Source organism: Sander vitreus, chromosome 17, assembly GCF_031162955.1.
Source record: "Sander vitreus isolate 19-12246 chromosome 17, sanVit1, whole genome shotgun sequence".
Taxonomy (NCBI): domain Eukaryota; kingdom Metazoa; phylum Chordata; class Actinopteri; order Perciformes; family Percidae; genus Sander; species Sander vitreus.
The window spans coordinates 31,729,311-31,748,403 of NC_135871.1; the positions used below are offsets into that span (position 1 = coordinate 31,729,311).

The 19,093-nt window shown below is 42.9% G+C and overlaps 1 protein-coding gene across 1 annotated transcript; it reads right to left on the reverse strand.

Moving 5' to 3' along the window:
• Positions 1–1,913: 1,913 nt before the first annotated feature.
• rtcb (RNA 2',3'-cyclic phosphate and 5'-OH ligase) lies at positions 1,914–16,707 on the reverse strand. The gene is made up of 12 exons (XM_078273195.1): positions 16,510–16,707; positions 13,446–13,524; positions 13,295–13,365; positions 11,722–11,821; positions 9,660–9,816; positions 8,307–8,463; positions 8,012–8,171; positions 6,807–6,982; positions 4,475–4,663; positions 3,515–3,625; positions 3,110–3,229; positions 1,914–2,268 (listed from the first exon to the last, which is right to left on the reverse strand). The coding sequence occupies exons 1-12, from the start codon at positions 16,600–16,602 to the stop codon at positions 2,161–2,163; spliced, it is 1,521 nt and encodes a 506-aa protein (XP_078129321.1). The 5' UTR covers positions 16,603–16,707; the 3' UTR covers positions 1,914–2,160.
• Between the last annotated feature and the right edge of the window lie 2,386 nt (positions 16,708–19,093).

Consider the following 19,093-nt stretch of genomic DNA (forward strand, 5'->3'; position numbering starts at 1 on the left):
AATTACGTTACCCCCGAACGTTAACGAAGGCAACGTTAACTTTACTTTTAAACAACGTTACCGGAATAAAGAAAAGAAGAGTTTCGGTGCTTCGGTGGAGGAATGTTAACAGTTGAATTAGTCTGTTTTTAACGGTTTGGTGATTATGTTTACGGACAATTTACAGCCAACTGACGAACGAAGTCAGTTGGAACCGAAACAGGTGTAACAGAGAAAACTGTGAACCCAAAAATTCTGTGACTCCACGGAAAGAAAGACATTCACCAAAATATGACACGTTAACAGCTAGTTTGATGGCTGTCGGTCGGTGTACTAACGACCTTCTCTAAATACTACAAGTATCCTACAATTCAAATAGTGGTAAAAAAAAAAGAAGTAAACTATGGATCAGATCACAGGATGTAAAGAGTAACAGAATTCTTTTTAACACCGGTGTTTCACCGCGTCAAACTCCGCCCGCCCAGAAGGAAAACTCATTGCCGGTTAAACGTGGTTATGTAAACGAGTGCACCCTTTTGTTTCAAGACAAAAGATGACGTAATTGTCTCACGAGCTCCCGACCATGGAAACAAACGTTTAAGTGTTGTCTTTATTCTGTCCGTGTCTGCAGCAGTGAAAACATGAATATTTAATTAAATCAATGTTTTTTTTAATGTGTTAAAGGTTAGAATGTTTTTAAAGGATAAAAACTCATTGAAATATAAAAAATATACAAAATAACCTGATGTGTTCCTGCTTTTTAGCAACCTTTTCAGTTGACTGCATATTTATAACCGTAATGAGGGACGGTTTCAACTTCATAAATAATAAATAAATAAATAAATAAATAAAATAAAACTTAAGACTTGTGTTTAAAAAAATATTAAGACTTTTTTTCTTGAAATTTTACGATTTTTTTTTTAAATATTACGACTTTTTTCCTTGAAATATTCCGACTTTTTTTCCTGAAATAATACGACTTCTTTATAATATTACGACTAGGATTGCGATCCGATAGTACAGAGTATTGCGGTTTTCTTTTCCTTCTTTACCAAAAACAACAGCAGAATAAAACACGTTTTGGAGACGATATATCAGGACACACGTTCTCCAAACACCTGATTTAAGCTGATCATCTTTATTTGGATCACAGATTTTTGCATAAATATGAAAACACAAAAACAATTACATTTTTCCTTTCAGGTTAGAATCTCTCAAAAAATATTACGACTTTTTTCCTTGAAATATTACGACTTTTTTTCCTTGAAATATTACGACTTTTTTTTCTTGAAACTTACGACTTTTTTTTCTTGAAATATTACGACTTTTTAAAAAAATGACTTTTTTAAAAAAATATTACGACTTTTTTTCTTGAAATATTACGACTTTTTTTTCCTTGAAATATTACTTTTTTTTCCTTGAAATATTACGACTTTTTTTCCTTGAAATATTACAACTTTTTTTTCCTTGAAATATTACGACTTTTTTTTCTTGAAATATTACGACTTTTTTTTCCTTGAAATATTACGACTTTTTTTTCCTTGAAATATGACTTTTTTCCTTGAAATATTACTTTTTTTTCTTGAAATATTACGACTTTTTTCCTTGAAATATTACGACTTTTTTTTCCTTGAAATATTCCGACTTTTTTCCTTGAAATATGACTTTTTTCCTTGAAATATGACTTTTTTTTCCTTGAAATATTACGACTTTTTTTCCTTGAAATATTACGACTTTTTTTTCCTTGAAATATTACGACTTTTTTTTCCTTGAAATATTACTTTTTACCTTGAAATATTACGACTTTTTTCCTTGAAATATTCCGACTTTTTTCCTTGAAATATTACAACTTTTTTTTCTTGAAATATTAAGACTTTTTTTTAGAATAAAACACGTTTTGGAGACGATATATCAGGACACACGTTCTCCAAACACCTGATTTAAGCTGATCATCTTTATTTGGATCACAGATTTTTGCATAAATATGAAAACACAAAAACAATTATATTTTTCCTTTCAGGTTAGAATCTCATTTTTCCTTCAACATAAATTCATTCCACCCCCAAAAACAAACCATGAAAACTAAATCAAAAAGCAAACTTCTGCTCTTCCAGATTCCTGAACAGAAGTCTCCTCCCGTTGAGCGTGAACAGTCTTTAAATGTCGACTCGTGCGGCGGCTTCAGCCTTTAATCACGGCGATCGGCCTCAGTTTGATCGCCTTCTTACTGATTCCAGCGTCGTGACACGTGTTGACGACGTCCGTCACGTTTTTGTACGATTCGGGAGCCTGAAAACAAAAGACAGACATTTTTGTCACTTCTTTCTTTCTTCAGTTTTTTCGCTTTTTCTACGATGGCTAAGTAACTTATTTGATGACTTTTTTAGGGCTCGACCAAACTGTAAGTGAGAAAGCTATATGAGACGAGCAATAATACAGTCAAAACTGATACCGATACTACTATCTCTGTATAGATGATATGATGTATAACAGCTGTATACTACTATCTCTGTATAGATGATATGATGTATAACAGCTGTATACTACTATCTCTGTATAGATGATATGATGTATAACAGCTGTATACTACTATCTCTGTATAGATGATATGATGTATAACAGCTGTATACTACTATCTCTGTATGGATGATATGATGTATAACAGCTGTATACTACTATCCCTGTATAGATGATATGATGTATAACAGCTGTATACTACTATCTCTGTATAGATGATATGATGTATAACAGCTGTATACTACTATCTCTGTATAGATGATATGATGTATAACAGCTGTATACTACTATCTCTGTATACATGATATGATGTATAACAGCTGTATACTACTATCCCTGTATAGATGATATGATGTATAACAGCTGTATACTACTATCTCTGTATGGATGATATGATGTATAACAGCTGTATACTACTATCTCTGTATGGATGCGATATGATTTCTAGTATCTGGTACCGGAACATATCTAGTCAAAATATTTGTTGTTTGCCGTTTTACTTCCTGTCCGGCTGTCCTAACGGCCCTCTGCTCACCTGAAAAACGACCTGGCTCCATATGGGATCAAAGGAAAGGAACAATTGTTGAGGGGAGGAAATAAAGACTTTGCTCACCTCCTCCATGACCAGTTTGGGCGACGCCACTCGGATGGCGATGCCCTGGTCGGCCAGTTTGTCCAGGACGTCCTGGAAGTCCAGGTTCCTGCGGGACTTGGCCCGAGACATCGCACGACCCTGAAACACACACACACACACACATCAGAGCTGAAACACACACACACATCAGAGCTGAAACACACACACACACACACACACATCAGAGCTCACACACACACACATCAGAACTCACACACACACACATCAGAGCTCACACACACACACATCAGAGCTCTCACACACACATCAGAACTCTCACACACACACACACCAGAACACACACACACACATCAGAGCTCTCACACACACACACACACACTGATTTTTCTGTAAATAAACAAATAAATATAAAAAGTCTCGTACCGCTCCGTGACACGTTGTGCCGAATGTCTCCGTCATGCCTTGTTCTGTCCCGGTGAGGACGTAACTGCACGTTCCCATCGTCCCTCCGATTAACACCGGCTGACCTGTGAGCTGCAACCAAAAACAAACGTCCAGAAGCACTCATTAAAAGGACAATAACATGGGACTTTTTGGGAACAACAATCTTTGAATTTGGTCCAGTATTAAGCGAAAACCGTCAGTTAGCGTCCACTAAAAGTTCTGTTGTTGCTGCTGACAGACTCAGATTATTATTCTAAGTGTCTGACAACATTATGAAAGGATCCCTACAGAGATAGACCTTTTAGTTAAAGAGGAAGATCCTTTTAGTTTAACATGAGACAGCCCCGAAATCACCATCACCAAACTACACCAGACTCCATGTAAATAATCAGGACTTTTAGCGTGTATAGAGCCAGCATATTTCCACCAGACTCCATGTAAATAATCAGGACTTTTAGCGTGTATAGAGCCAGCATATTTCCACCAGACTCCATGTAAATAATCAGGACTTTTAGCGTGTATAGAGCCAGCATATCTCCACATGTAAATGGGTGAATTAAGGGTTTATTTCAACCAAACCAGAGTGGTGATTGTTGCAACAGTGGAAAGATGAACCAAGACGGCTTTTGGTAGTTTTATTTAGTTTCTGTCCACTTTGAATGAAGTGTGTTTCACGTTGATAAAAGTCCTGATTATTTACATGGAGTCTGGTGTAGTTTGGTGATGGTGATTTCGGGGCTGTCTCATGTTAAACTAAAAGGATCTTCCTCTTTAACTAAAAGGTCTATCTCTGTAGGGATCCTTTCATAATGTTGTCAGACACTTAGAATAATAATCTGAGTCTGTCAGCAGCAACAACAGAACATTTAGTGGACGCTGACTGATGCTGAACATTAGTCCTGTAGGGTTACATTCCAGGTCCAGGGTGAAGATGTGTACCTGGTAGTCTACGGGGATGAGGGGGTGGTGTGGGGGGAAAGCTCGGGTGGATCCTTTGCGGTGGAGGAGCAGAGTCTTCTGCTTCCCGTCCACCATGTGCTCCTCCACTTTGGCGATGTTGTGCGAGACATCGTAGATGACGTGCATGTCCAGGTCATCCGGCGTCGTGACAAACACTTTAGAAAAGGCCTGAAAAAATAACCAGCAGTGGAAGAAGTATTCAGATCCTTTACTGCAGTAAAAGTACTAATACCAGACTGTAATAATACTCTGTTACGAGTTAAAGTCCTGCAGTGAAAATGTTCCTTCAGTAAAAGTGTGATAGTATCATCAGGGAAATATACTTAAAGTAGTAAAAGTAAAGAAGAATCCTCACGTTTTAGAAAGAGGAAACTATCCAAACGTCAATCTCTCTCTCTCTCTCCTTCTTTCCTTCTTTCTCTCTCTCTCTTTTCTGTCTCTTTCCTTCTTTCTCTCTCTCTCTTTTCTGTCTCTTTCCTTCTTTCTCTCTCTCTCTTTCCTTCCTTCTCTCTTTTTCCTTCTGTTTTTCTGTGTCTTTCAGTCCTGTCTCTCTCCTTTCTGTCTTCCTTTCCTTCTTGCTCTTTCTCTCTTTTCTCTCCAACCAGTTGTGTGTTTAATGGTCTGATCATCTCAGCTGGACTTGTAGTCGTTATATTGTTATTAACTAGTAACTAAAGCTGGAACAGATGAATGTAGAGGAGTAACTAAAGTAACTAGTAACTAAAGCTGGAACAGATGAATGTAGAGGAGTAACTAAAGTAACTAGTAACTAAAGCTGTAACAGATGAATGTAGTGGAGTAGAAGTAGAAAGTGGCACGAAAAGAAAAGACTCAAGTAAAGTACAAGTACCTCAACATTTGTACTGAAGTACAGTACTGGAGTAAGGCTCTGACACACCAACCAGACGGCCGACCGTCGGCAGTAAAGCCAGTCGGACTGATCAGTCCCCCCGAGGTCCAGAAAGAGCCTCAGGACGCACCGAAGAGACGCGACTTCAGCGTACGTTCTGCGCGAGACGTAATACGTCTCCATAACAGCAGGCGGCGCTACTCGGTATTGTCGCCCAAAAAAGCGAAAAACCGGAAATGACGACCGCGTCACGTGGGTCTGGCTTCTCCCAAATTTCAAAGCCGACCATTAATGGTGGCTCGTTCTGAATACCATCTCATATTTTACGAAAATACATCTGAAGAGAGCAACAGGCCGTGCAGCTGCTGAATCTGTCTTCATTTCAGATCAACAAAAGGTCAGTTTAACAGATGTTCATCAGATGTTGAGAGGCTTAGTCACGCTAACATAAGTGCACTGATTCGCTAGTCAAGGGCTAGCTCTCCACCAATCAGATGGGTCCTTGAGTCCGACTGCCCACCGGCCGATTCAACAAGTCTAATCGGCCCAAATGAAGACGGCACGGAACAGACTCGAGTCAGTGACCTCGCCACCGGTCTGACGGCTGATTATCAGGTTGGTGTGTCAGGGCCTTTAGTTCCATTCCCACTGTTTCCCCCGTGGTTTGTGAAGACTAAGGTGCATGTATTTGGGCTCCTCCCCCAAGAAAGTTATGTTCTTCCATTAAAATGAAAATGCCATTTCACATCATTTCTGACCGTTATTATCTCCATATCTGTGTCTGAAACGTTGGAAATGCTAGAGCAGATAATAAATACGTAACAATCCAAAAACTTCAAGACTAGTGATAGGCCGATTATCCCGGCCCTGTTCTCCCCCCGGACAGTCTCTCCCCCCTGCACAGCGTCTCCCCCCCTGCACAGTGTCTCTCCCTCCCCTGCACAGTGTCTCTCCCTCCCCTGCACAGCGTCTCCCCCCCCTGCACAGTGTCTCTCCCCCCCTGCACAGCGTCTCTCCCCCCTGCACAGCGTCTCTCCCCCCTGCACAGTGTCTCTCCCCCCCCTGCACAGTGTCTCTCCCCCCCTGCACAGTGTCTCTCCCTCCCCTGCACAGCGTCTCTCCCCCCCTGCACAGTGTCTCCACCCCCTGCACAGCGTCTCCCCCCCCTGCACAGTGTCTCCCCCCCTGCACAGTGTCTCTCCCCCCCCTGCACAGTGTCTCTCCCCCCTGCACAGTGTCTCCTCCCCTGCACAGTGTCTCTCCCTCCCCTGCACAGTGTCTCTCCCTCCTGCACAGTGTTTCTCTCCCCCTGCACAGTGTCTCTCCCCCCCTGCACAGTGTCTCTCCCTCCCCTGCACAGTGTCTCTCCCCCCCTGCACAGTGTCTCTCCCCCTGGAGAGTCTCCCTCCAGACGGTCTCCGCCAGCCAGTCTCTGTCCCATGATGCTCGGCGTGTGTTTACCTGTCGGGTGAGGAAGGTCATGGACGAGCGGTTGACCCAGGCATAATTTCCTGCCGCCGCCATGCCCTTCAGATAGTCCTGGCCTTCCTGCGACATGATGCGAGCGCACGCCAGCTGGCGGTCGTTGACTATGATCTTATCTCTCTTCATCGCCTTCTCCATGGCAACCAGAGCGTCTGTACAACAACATTTATGCATTTTAAAACAACATCTAGATTCATTTAAAGTCGCTCTGTGAAGAAGTCACGCTTATTAAAATTGTTTAAAGGAGTTCTTCTTCGGAAATTAAACGGAAATCTTTAAATATTTATATTGGCGGATATTTATGTAATCCTCAAGTTCAAAATGTCAAAATGAGCTTCATGTTCTTTACAAACCAAAACTTTATGAACCTTATAAGCTTTAGGAACTTTACAGAACCCACCAGACTCCATGTAAATAATCAGGACTTTTAGCGTGTATAGAGCCAGCATATTTCCACCAGACTCCATGTAAATAATCAGGACTTTTAGCGTGTATAGAGCCAGCATATTTCCACCAGACTCCATGTAAATAATCAGGACTTTTAGCGTGTATAGAGCCAGCATATCTGCACCAGACTCCATGTAAATAATCAGGACTTTTAGCGTGTATAGAGCCAGCATATCTCCACCAGACTCCATGTAAATAATCAGGACTTTTAGCGTGTATAGAGCCAGCATATTTCCACCAGACTCCATGTAAATAATCAGGACTTTTAGCGTGTATAGAGCCAGCATATCTCCACCAGACTCCATGTAAATAATCAGGACTTTTAGCGTGTATAGAGCCAGCATATCTCCACCAGACTCCATGTAAATAATCAGGACTTTTAGCGTGTATAGAGCCAGCATATCTCCACATGTAAATGGGTGAATTAAGGGTTTATTTCAACCAAACCAGAGTGGTGATTGTTGGAACAGTGGAAAGATGAACCAAGACGGCTTTGATAGTTTGATTTAGTTTCTGTCCCCTTTGAATGAAGTGTGTTTTACGATGATAAAAGTCCTGATTATTTACATGGAGTCTGGTGGGTTTGGTGATGAGATTTGAAAAATGTCTCTATGCAGGAAAAACCCTGGGTGTGTGTGTTGAGTGTTTACAGACTTTCTGAACCAAACTTCAAACGTTATAAACTCTCCAACGCGTCCTCCAGGTGCGTGTTGAGCGGGGGGGGGGATTCCTACCTGTGGCGACCTGGTGTCCGAGCCCTCGGCTGCCGCTGTGGATCATCACGCACACCTGACCTTTGTGGTCGATGCCCATCTTCTTGGCAGCGTAGTCGTTGTAGATCTCGTCCACCACCTGGATCTCAGCGTAGTGGTTTCCTGCTCCCAGAGTCCCCAGCTGCAACGCAACGGGACAGGTGATTAAAAACAGGGAAGTTACTGAAATACGATCCGATGAAAGACGTGTAAATAAAGAGGCGTGTAAATATATGTGTAAATAAAAAGATATATGCCCCCGGGGCTGCTGGGATACCTGCGGCAGGCCTCTCTTCTTGGCCTTGGAGGAGACTTTGTTGGGGTCGGCCTGCAGCATACGACCATACTCCTCGCAGTGCTCCTTGTCCTCAGCCCAGGCATACCCCTCCCTCAGAGACCAGTCCACTCCCATCTCCAGAGCTTCCTCCAGGTCCCTGAACACAACATGCACATCTCATCAACTGTCCATTCCCATCTCCAGAGTTTCCTCCAGGTCCCTGAACACAACACGCACATCTCATCAACAGTCCACTCCCATCTCCATAGCCTCCTCCAGGTCCCTGAACACAACACGCACATCTCATCAACTGTCCACTCCCATCTCCATAGCCTCCTCCAGGTCCCTGAACACACCACGCATATCTCATCAACAGTCCACTCCCATATCCATAGCCTCCTCCAGGTCCCTGAACACAACACGCACATCTCATCAACTGTCCACTCCCATCTCCAGAGCCTCCTCCAGGTCCCTGAACACAACACACACATCTCATCAACAGTCCACTCCCATCTCCAGCGCTTCCTCCAGGTCCCTGAACACAACACGCAAATCTCATCAACAGTCCACTCCCATCTCCAGAGCCTCCTCCAGGTCCCTGAACACAACACGCACATCTCATCAACTGTCCAGAGCCTCCTCCAGGTCCCTGAAACACAACACGCATATCTCAACAGTCCACTCCCATCTCCATAGCCTCCTACAGGTCCCTGAACACACCACGCATATCTCATCAACAGTCCAGAGCCTCTTCCAGGTCCCTGAAACACAACACGCATATCTCAACAGTCCACTCCCATCTCCATAGCCTCCTACAGGTCCCTGAACACACCACGCATATCTCATCAACAGTCCACTCCCATATCCATAGCCTCCTCCAGGTCCCTGAACACACCACGCATATCTCATCAACTGTCCAGAGCCTCCTCCAGGTCCCTGAACACAACACGCACATCTCATCAACAGTCCACTCCCATCTCCAGAGCCTCCTCCAGGTCCCTGAACACAACACGCACATCTCATCAACTGTCCAGAGCCTCCTCCAGGTCCCTGAAACACACCACGCATATCTCAACAGTCCACTCCCATATCCATAGCCTCCTCCAGGTCCCTGAACACACCACGCATATCTTATCAACAGTCCACTCCCATCTCCAGAGCCTCCTCCAGGTCCCTGAACACACCAAGCACATCTCATCAACAGTCCACTCCCATCTCCAGAGCCTCCTCCAGGTCCCTGAACACACCACGTATATCTCAACATTCTCGTATACTGGGCATAAACAGGAGGCAGCAGCGTGTATATGTAAATAAAGCCTTGGAGACTTCAGAGTCCCTGAGTTTGCTCCTTACTTGGCCCCCATGGGGATGACTCCCTTGGACCCGACCCCCACGGGGATGTGGTCGAACAGCGCCTGGGCCAGCTGCTCCTTCACCGGCTGGACGTCCCCCTCGTCCAGGTTCGTCCTCAGCAGACGGACGCCGCAGTTTATGTCGAAACCGACGCCGCCTGCCAAACACAACGTGGTGCAGATTTAGACTTCTATAGAGTCTTCACAGCAGCTAATCGTCTAACATCAGGGACTTATCTTCTGTTAATGTTAATTACTTTTAGCATGAGTTATTTTCCTAAAACATAGGGATGTTTCACATCTGAAAGTCCGGACCAAAAAGAACAATACATATAATTCTATAACTATATTTTCTCTGCTCTGATAGCAGACAGCTCTCCCTCTCTCTTACGTTCACACGGAGCACTGAGGAGCCTTTAAAGCAGGGCTCCAGACTAACCTTTTGCCTTGGTTGCTCTGGTGCACCTAACCTTTTTATTTAGGTGCACCAGCACAAAACGTAGGTGCACCCAAATCTTTCCTCGCGTCGCCTGCAACGCTGAATGGCGATACACGATATATAGCTCTGTATTTTTTTTTTACAAAGTGGGCTAAATGACATTTAAGTCAAAGCCACTTTTCACAAGCTCTCTCATTAAAACAGATTGTGATTAAAATAAAATGCAAAGACAGGGTTTCCTTTACCAGTTTGAACATATACAGCTGCAACACATTCAGAAAGTTATCTGAAATAAATGGCCTAGGATATATTAAAAATATATATATCTCTGAGAAAGCTCCTTCACTGGTTTTCAACAACAATAACAGAGAGAGAGGACGCCCGGATAGCTCAGTTGGTAGGCCTATATAGAGGTTAGACTCCGACCTGCGGCCCTCTCCCGCATGTCATCCCCCCTCCCTCTCCCCCCTTTCATGTCTTCAGCTTTCCTATCAAAATAAAGGCCGAAATCTTAAAGAAAAACAAAAAAAAAAAACAGGGAGACAGAGGGAGAGAGGGGGAGAGACAGAGGGGGACAGACAGAGGGAGACAGAGGGAGAGACAGAGGGGGACAGACAGGGGGAGACAGAGGGCGAGAGGGGGAGAGACAGAGGGAGAGGGGGAGACAGAGGGGGAGAGACAGAGGGGGAGAGGGGGAGAGACAGAGGGAGGGGGAGAGACAGAGGGAGAGAGAGGGAGAGACAGAGGGAGAGAGGGGGAGAGACAGAGGGAGAGAGGGAGACAGAGGGCGAGAGGGGGAGAGACAGAGGGAGAGGGGGAGACAGAGGGGGAGAGACAGAGGGAGACAGAGGGAGAGAGGGGGAGAGACAGAGGGAGACAGAGGGAAACAGAGGGAGACAGACAGAGGGAGAGAGGGAGAGAGGGGGAGAGACAGAGGGAGACAGAGGGAGACAGACAGAGGGAGAGAGGGAGAGAGGGGGAGAGACAGAGGGAGAGGGGGAGACAGAGGGGGAGAGGGGGAGTGTGATGGACTGTGTATGCTGCTAACAGAGTATCTGCTGACTCATTATGAATGGGTCCAGCACGAGGTGAATGCTCTTCGGCGGGTCAGCGGCGTTACACACGTCTTGTGTCAGCTATGAAATGTCTGTATCGTCACTGGCTGCATTTTGATGAACCATGATATTCTGGCCATGGGTCCCGTCTCTCGCCTCCCGCCTCGCCCAGGTCCAGCAGGCTCCGTCTCACATTACTCAACACACTGAAGTTAGTTGCATTCAATAACTTCTGTGTTTTTTGCCGTGGCGGCCGCAATAACACAGAGATACCAGCGGAAACACTGGTACCAATACAGGTTTCCTCTCATACTTAACAATATACAGCTGTGGTAATAACAATTACAACTGTAGACAAATGTCAGCACTCTCCATGTTGCAGGGGAGCAGTGAGGGAGTGAATGGGGGGCTGCGCAGAGGAGAGATCCAAACACAGGCACGGCTTTACAGAAGGAATGGGTCATGTAACGCGACATTAAACCATATCGATATAAACCCGCCAGAACGTCCTGGATTTGGTCCGAAGGTCTTGCGTCTGTCTGAGAATAATTAACTAATGTGCGTCCTACCTGGAGACACCACAGCATCGGGGTTGTTCATGTCGAAGGCAGCCATGTTTCCGATCGCAAATCCATATCCAGAGTGAACGTCTGGGAGACCGATGGACCTCTGTGGAGCCATTAAACACACAGTACGGTCAGCATGGAGCTTTTGCTGTCCAATTAAAAGGGTCATTTCGGTATAATTCAATATATTTTCCCATGTTTTGGGAAGTGACCAATGTGAACAAAAATGGTTTAAGTTGGTCCAGTAGTGAGCGAGAACGCTGTAACCAGCAGCCGTAAACCGGGCTGTAATGTTACCCTACAGGACTAATGTTCAGCATCAGTCAGCGTCCACTAAAAGTTCTGTTGTTGCTGCTGACAGACTCAGGTTATTATTCTAAGAGTCTGACAACATTATGAAAGGATCCCTACAGAGATAGACCTTTTAGTTAAAGAGGAAGATCCTTTTAGTTTAACATGAAACAGCCCCGAAATCACCATCACCAAACCCACCAGACTCCATGTAAATAATCAGGACTTTTAGCGTGTATAGAGCCAGCATATCTCCACCAGACTCCATGTAAATAATTAGGACTTTTAGCGTGTATATAGCCAGCATATTTCCACCAGACTCCATGTAAATAATTAGGACTTTTAGCATGTATAGAGCAGCATATCTCCACCAGACTCCATGTAAATAATCAGGACTTTTAGCGTGTATAGAGCCAGCATATCTCCACCAGACTCCATGTAAATAATTAGGACTTTTAGCGTGTATATAGCCAGCATATTTCCACCAGACTCCATGTAAATAATTAGGACTTTTAGCGTGTATAGAGCCAGCATATATCCACCAGACTCCATGTAAATAATCAGGACTTTTAGCGTGTATAGAGCCAGCATATTTCCACCAGACTCCATGTAAATAATCAGGACTTTTAGCGTGTATAGAGCCAGCATATCTCCACCAGACTCCATGTAAATAATTAGGACTTTTAGCATGTATAGAGCAGCATATCTCCACCAGACTCCATGTAAATAATCAGGACTTTTAGCGTGTATAGAGCCAGCATATTTCCACCAGACTCCATGTAAATAATCAGGACTTTTAGCGTGTATAGAGCCAGCATATCTCCACATGTAAATGGGTGAATTAAGGGTTTATTTCAACCAAACCAGAGTGGTGATTGTTGGAACAGTGGAAAGATGAACCAAGACGGCTTTTGGTAGTTTGATTTAGTTTCTGTCCACTTTGAATGAAGTGTGTTTCACGTTGATAAAAGTCCTGATTATTTACATGGAGTCTGGTGGAGTTTGGTGATGGTGATATCGGGGCTGTTTCATGTTAAACTAAAAGGATCTTCCTCTTTAACTAAAAGGTCTATCTCTGTAGGGATCCTTTCATAATGTTGTCAGACACTTAGAATAATAATCTGAGTCTGTCAGCAGCAACAACAGAACTTTTAATGGACGCTAACTGACGCAAACAGTGCGCAATTTCCCAGGAACGTTACATTGCTCGTTTCTCTCGCTTAATACTGGACCAATTTCAAAGACTGCCGTTCCCATCAGTCACTCGGACACATCGTGTACTCACATGTACGATCCCCGGCAGTGCCGCCACGTTCCCAATTTGTTTCATGGCTGGAAGGAATCCACCCACACCACCTGAAGGACAGAAACCATAAATGAAGTCAGACTTCAGAGGGATTTCACCGGGTAAAGAGTAGCGGTGAATAGCAGCTGACCTCTCCCTCCGCAGGCCTGGCGAAGCTCCTCAAACATCAGTTTCTCCAGAGGTTCGTTCACGTAGAAAATTCCCTCCACCTGAAAGAAAAAGTCTGTTAATGTGTCGGTTTGAAATATGACAAAACGTATGAGGATACCATCCTTTTCACGGTCAGTCTAATCTACCACATCTATCTCCTACTACGTCTATCCATCACGTTCCACTTCAGCCCGATGTCACTCTTTTCAGATGTCCGTTTTCGGATGTCCGTCCCCTTCCTCCGTCTCTGTGTTGGCGTTCTAACCAAGAGGGTCAGCTTCTCCTCGGAAAGAGTAGCTCCTATGGCGCCATGTTGATGCTACCAAGCCATCACCTCCCGTTAGCATCCCGTTAGCATCCCATTGACTCCCATTCATTCTGACGTCACTTTGACAGAGAATAACTTTACATCTGAAGCGTTTACAGACTCTATTTGTCCGTTGTTTATTTCTAAAGAGACACAACAATGTATAAAAGGCTCCATTACCTTGTAGCTCACGTTATGGCTCCGTAGCAGACGTTTTTTATAACAATAGGCTAACGATTGGGTCATAACCACGAGACTTCCTGTCTCATAGTAGAGGAGTTACCGTATAGTACAGGAGAAGCTCTCAGGCAGTTTGGACTTCCATCAGCTGTTTAAGTGTAATGACTAATGTTAACTATCATTTTAGTGATCAATAATGAGCCTGTGTCTATGTTATCTCCTTACATATACCTACGCTCTCCGTCTCTGCTAGATTGGGAATGATTGAGATTTCTCTTGGCACAGCTACCAGAAGACTTCCAACTTTCAGACAGGTTGCTCACGTCACATCTACGTCTTCAAGCTCTAATGTCCTTCGCTGGTCTCCGTCCAGAGACACGGGACCTGTTGGTCCATTATATATATATATATATATATTAAGGCCCGATTACAGCTCTACACACGGGCTGGGCAATATATCGATATATGAGACTAGATATCGTAATATCGTGATATGACACAAGTTGTCTTTTCCTGGTTTTAAAGGCTGCGTTACAGTAAAGTGATGTTATTTTCTGAACTTACCGGACTGTTGTAACTGTTCTATTGTTTGCCTTTACCCACTTAGTCATTATGTCCACATTATTGGTGATTATTTATCAAAACTCATTGTGTTAACATTTTGTGAAAGCATCAATAGTCAACGCTACAATATCGACATTGGGGCATTTTGTCAAAGATATCGTGATATTTGATTTTTGCCATATCGCCCAGCTCTAACGTCCACATGTTCCACCAAAACTAGTTCCATCCCGAGATTATTTAGCAGAGGCGCCGTGGCTCCGTCCGGAGCTTAGCCCCGCCCACGACGATTGTGATTGGTTAAAAGAAATGCCAATCAACCAGAGCACGTTGTTCTCCCATCCAGGAACGCTGTGTGGACTATGCGAGACTATGGTCAGTCCAGTTCAATCTCTTAATATCATATCATTTCATTTCAAAGATCCAGTCTTGGTCAGATTATAGGCCTATAATCTGCTGATTTCCATTAGAAAAACTGTACATTATGACTTATGATGCCTACGTAGCCAAACAGTACACTATAGTTAGATTTATGTTACATGTTTTCATCAGGTGCGGTATTACATTCAATTTATCGCACCGTTGTGACGAAAAGAGAGCTGAGCCAGAAGGCAAAGCTCTCAATCTACCGGTCAGTTTTTGTTCCTACCCTCACCTATGGTCATGAAGGCTGGAGGTCATGACCGAAAGAACGAGATCCAGGGTACAAGCGGCCGAAATGGGTTTCCTCAGGAGGGTAGCTGGCGTCTCCCTTAGAGATAGGGTGAGAAGCTCAGTTATCCGTGAGGAGCTCGGAGTAGAGCCGCTGCTCCTTTGCGTCGAAAGGAGCCAGTTGAGGTGGTTCGGGCATCTGGTAAGGATGCCCCCTGGGCGCCTCCCCTGGGAGGTGTTCCAGGCACGTCCCAGCTGGGAGGAGGCCTCGTGGGAGACCCAGGACTAGGTGGAGGGACGTCCAGCTGGGAGGAGGCCTCGGGGGAGACCCAGGACTAGGTGGAGGGACGTCCTGCTGGGAGGCCTCAGGGAAGACGCAGGACTAGGTGGAGGGACGTCCAGCTGGGAGGAGGCCTCGTGGAAGACCAGGACTAGGTGGAGGGATTATATCTCTAACCTGGCCTGGGAACGCCTCGGGATCCCCCAGTCGGAGCTGGTTAATGTGGCCCGGGAAAGGGAAGTTTGGGGTCCCCTGCTGGAGCTGCTACCCCCGCGACCCGACCCCGGATAAGCGGATGAAGATGGATGGATGGATATCACTAGGATCCACCCTTTAAGTCGGCTACTATTTTATAGCTCACGGTGTTATCACTAAACTACGTCAGCGGGTTTAATCTTTGGTATACGGCTGATATCTGCGACAGTTTTCATTGGTTCTTCTGACTACATACAGTTTATTATTGTTATATATTCAGAAGGGAGTCCCTGCCTGGTTAAAGTCTATGTGCTAACTGACTGTATAGTTATTGTTTGGGCCTATATCTCTTAACCAAAAGTATTGGATCCTTATAAAATGTTTGTTTATGTTAAAAAAAAAACTTACCAGAGTTTATTCTCTCAATTTCATATCAATTATAAAACCCCAGTCTAGTTCAGATTATACTCCGCGACTTCCCATTTGAAAAACTGTAAATTATGACTTAAAATGCCTCCGTAGCCAAACTGTACACTATATTTGGATTTATTTTACACGTTTGCATATCACTAGGATCCACCCTTTAATACGGCTAGGATTTTATAGCTAACAGTGTTATCACTAAACTACGTCAGCAGGTTTTATCTTTGGTTTACGGATGATTTCAGGGATCCTTTGCATTGGTTCTTGTGACTACATACCGTGTATTATTACTACATTAAGTGTATTAGTTTCGTATTTCAGAAGGGAGTCCCTGCCTGGTTAAAATCCACATAACTAGCCAACATGTGCTAACTGTAATAACTGTAATGCTATAAGCTAACCTGCTAGCTGGCCACGTTAACAGCTGAAAAGTGTCCAGAGCCTCACCTGCATGTTTGGAACAAACCCTTTTTTAATCCTCCAGCAGTTCTTGCCCGTCTTATCCAGATACTGCAGCTCATCGTTATAGCTCCGACTCATTGTTCAGATCAGAGAAGGGCTGATGTTAACAACAGTTTATTGCTGCGTTTCACCGGCGGACAAGTGCCAACAGTCAGAGCGGTTCTTCTTTAAGGGTTATTGGCGGTTGGCAAACCAACTTAAAGGCGCATTACCGCCACCAACTGGACTGGAACGTTAATGTCAGTACCCGATCCGTCCCGCCTGTAAGATCCGTTCTGCGCATGCGCATAATTGCGTAGTAGAAAACGAGAGATAAATGCAGGAAATAAATAAAATAAATAAATAAATAAAATTAAAAATAATTAAATAATTTTTTTTTTTAAAACATTTAAAAAATACAAAATAAAACAATAACAAATAAAAATAAATAAAATACAATTAAATAAAAAAAAAAAAATTAAAAATACAAATTAAAACAATAACAAATAAAAATTAAAATAAATAAATAAAATAAAACCTAAATCCTCTTTACTAAATCAAGTTCTCTTAGAAACTTAATAATATAGTGATATTTCTTCTATAGATATAGTGATTATTTTATTATTTATTTTACATTTATTTTATCTTTATTAATACATACTGTGTGTATATGCTTATACTAATATTGTTTACATTCTTTTTATTCTTCTTATATTTAGAGAATGTGTGACGTGCACCAACAACACCATGACAACTTCTTTGTACGTGTTAAAAAACGTACTTGACAATAAAACCCTTTCTGATTATGATTCTGACCTTACCGGCTGTTTTCCCCAAACGCCCTGACTGTTGAATATTATATTCTTTTGTATGTGTTTTATTGAATGTACATCTTCTACGAGATTGTGTATTCTTAGTTTTGTAATGTTTTTAAAGTTTGTTTATTAAAAAATGCTGATGTTAATTTGGCCTGACGCATGAAATGTTTAACTTTTAACAGAAGTGAAAATATGTAAGATGTAAAAATATATATAACTCATATATAAAGAAATGAGTTAAAGTGAATGAGGGGTAGGAAACTTTACGAGCTTCGGCTTCATCCTGCTCCTTTTCGGACACATTTTTTAAATCAGAAATGGTAATGGTATTTTTAATATTACTTGTAAACACTGTATGGATATATATTATATATATTATATTGTTCTTTTTCCTTTGGTGTGTTCCTACACACTTTATATATATATATATATATATATATATATATATATATATATATATATATATATATGTGTGTGTGTGTGTATTTGGATATGTATGCATATGTATGCATATGTATGTATGTATGTATATATAGGTACATATATAGGTACATGCTGTATGTGTATATGTATTTTTAGTTTTGTTCGAAATAAAAAAAAGAAAAAAAAAATGAAATGAAGATATAAATAGTGACTTTTTTGCTAAAAATAAATACAGAACTCATAAAGTGATGGTAAGTGGTGTTAAAAACTTATTATATTATAATAATAATAATAATATACATATTATTGTTCCCAAACCAGAGTGTTCGCGAATAAATAAACTGCTCGCTTGTCGTAGTTGTAGTCAAAAGAGTTTAGTCAAGAGTCTGTTAGCAGAGCCTGACATTTGGCGAGCGGCCTTCAAAATAAAAGCATAATTAGCTCACTATAATATAATAAATATATTTTTTTTTAATTAACACATTTACAGTACAATGTATTGTTGACATGTTTATCACACTGTCAACAATAAATCAACATATGATAATGTATATACCAACATATATATATATATATTTTAAATATAGGCTAGCTATCTTTTTCAACAAAAACACTAATACAAAAAACTACTATTTCAAGCTCAATCCTAACCAGATTTAAGACAGAATTAAATAAAATTCAAATCAATAACAAATGACAAAGACGTGGACTCATTGTTGATTATTTTAAAATCTGACAAATGTCATTTTATATTGCCGAGTGTTTCTTTTATATTTTGTCTCAGTTCCTTTTTATCCATCCATCCAACATTTCTCCATCCATCCATCTTCATCTGCTTATCCGGGGTCGGGTCACGGGGGCAGCAGCTCCAGCAGGGGACCCCAAACTTCCCTTTCCCGGGCCACATTAACCAGCTCCGACTGGGGGATCCTGAGGCGTTCCCAGGCCAGGTTAGAGATATAATCCCTCCACCTAGTCCTGGGTCTCCCCGAGACCTCCTCCCAGCTGGACGTCCCTCCACCTAGTCCTGGGTCTCCCGAGGCCTCCTCCCAGCTGGACGTGCCTGGAACACCTCCCCTAGGGAGCGCCCAGGGGGCATCCTTACCAGATGCCCGAACCACCTCAACTGGCTCCTTTCGGCGCAGAGGAGCAGCGGTCTCTACTCCGAGCTCCTCACGGATAACTGAGCTTCTCACCCTCTCTCTAAGGGAGACGCCAGCTACCCTCCTGAGGAAACCCATTTCGGCCGCTTGTACCCTGGATCTTGTTCTTTTGGTCATGACCCAGCCTTCATGACCATAGGTGAGGGTAGGAACAAAAACTGACTGTAGATCGAGAGCTTTGCCTTC

Coding starts and splice junctions, on each gene's coding strand:
- rtcb (XM_078273195.1), bottom strand. CDS start 16,602: ATGAGTCGGAGCTATAACGATGAGCTGCAGTATCTGGATAAGACGGGC. Junction 13,525..16,509: donor GGTTTGTTCCAAACATGCAG/GTGAGGCTCTGG, acceptor TTTTTCTTTCAG/GTGGAGGGAATTTTCTACGT. Junction 8,464..9,659: donor GTCATCCCCATGGGGGCCAA/GTAAGGAGCAAA, acceptor TGTTGTGTTCAG/GGACCTGGAGGAAGCTCTGG.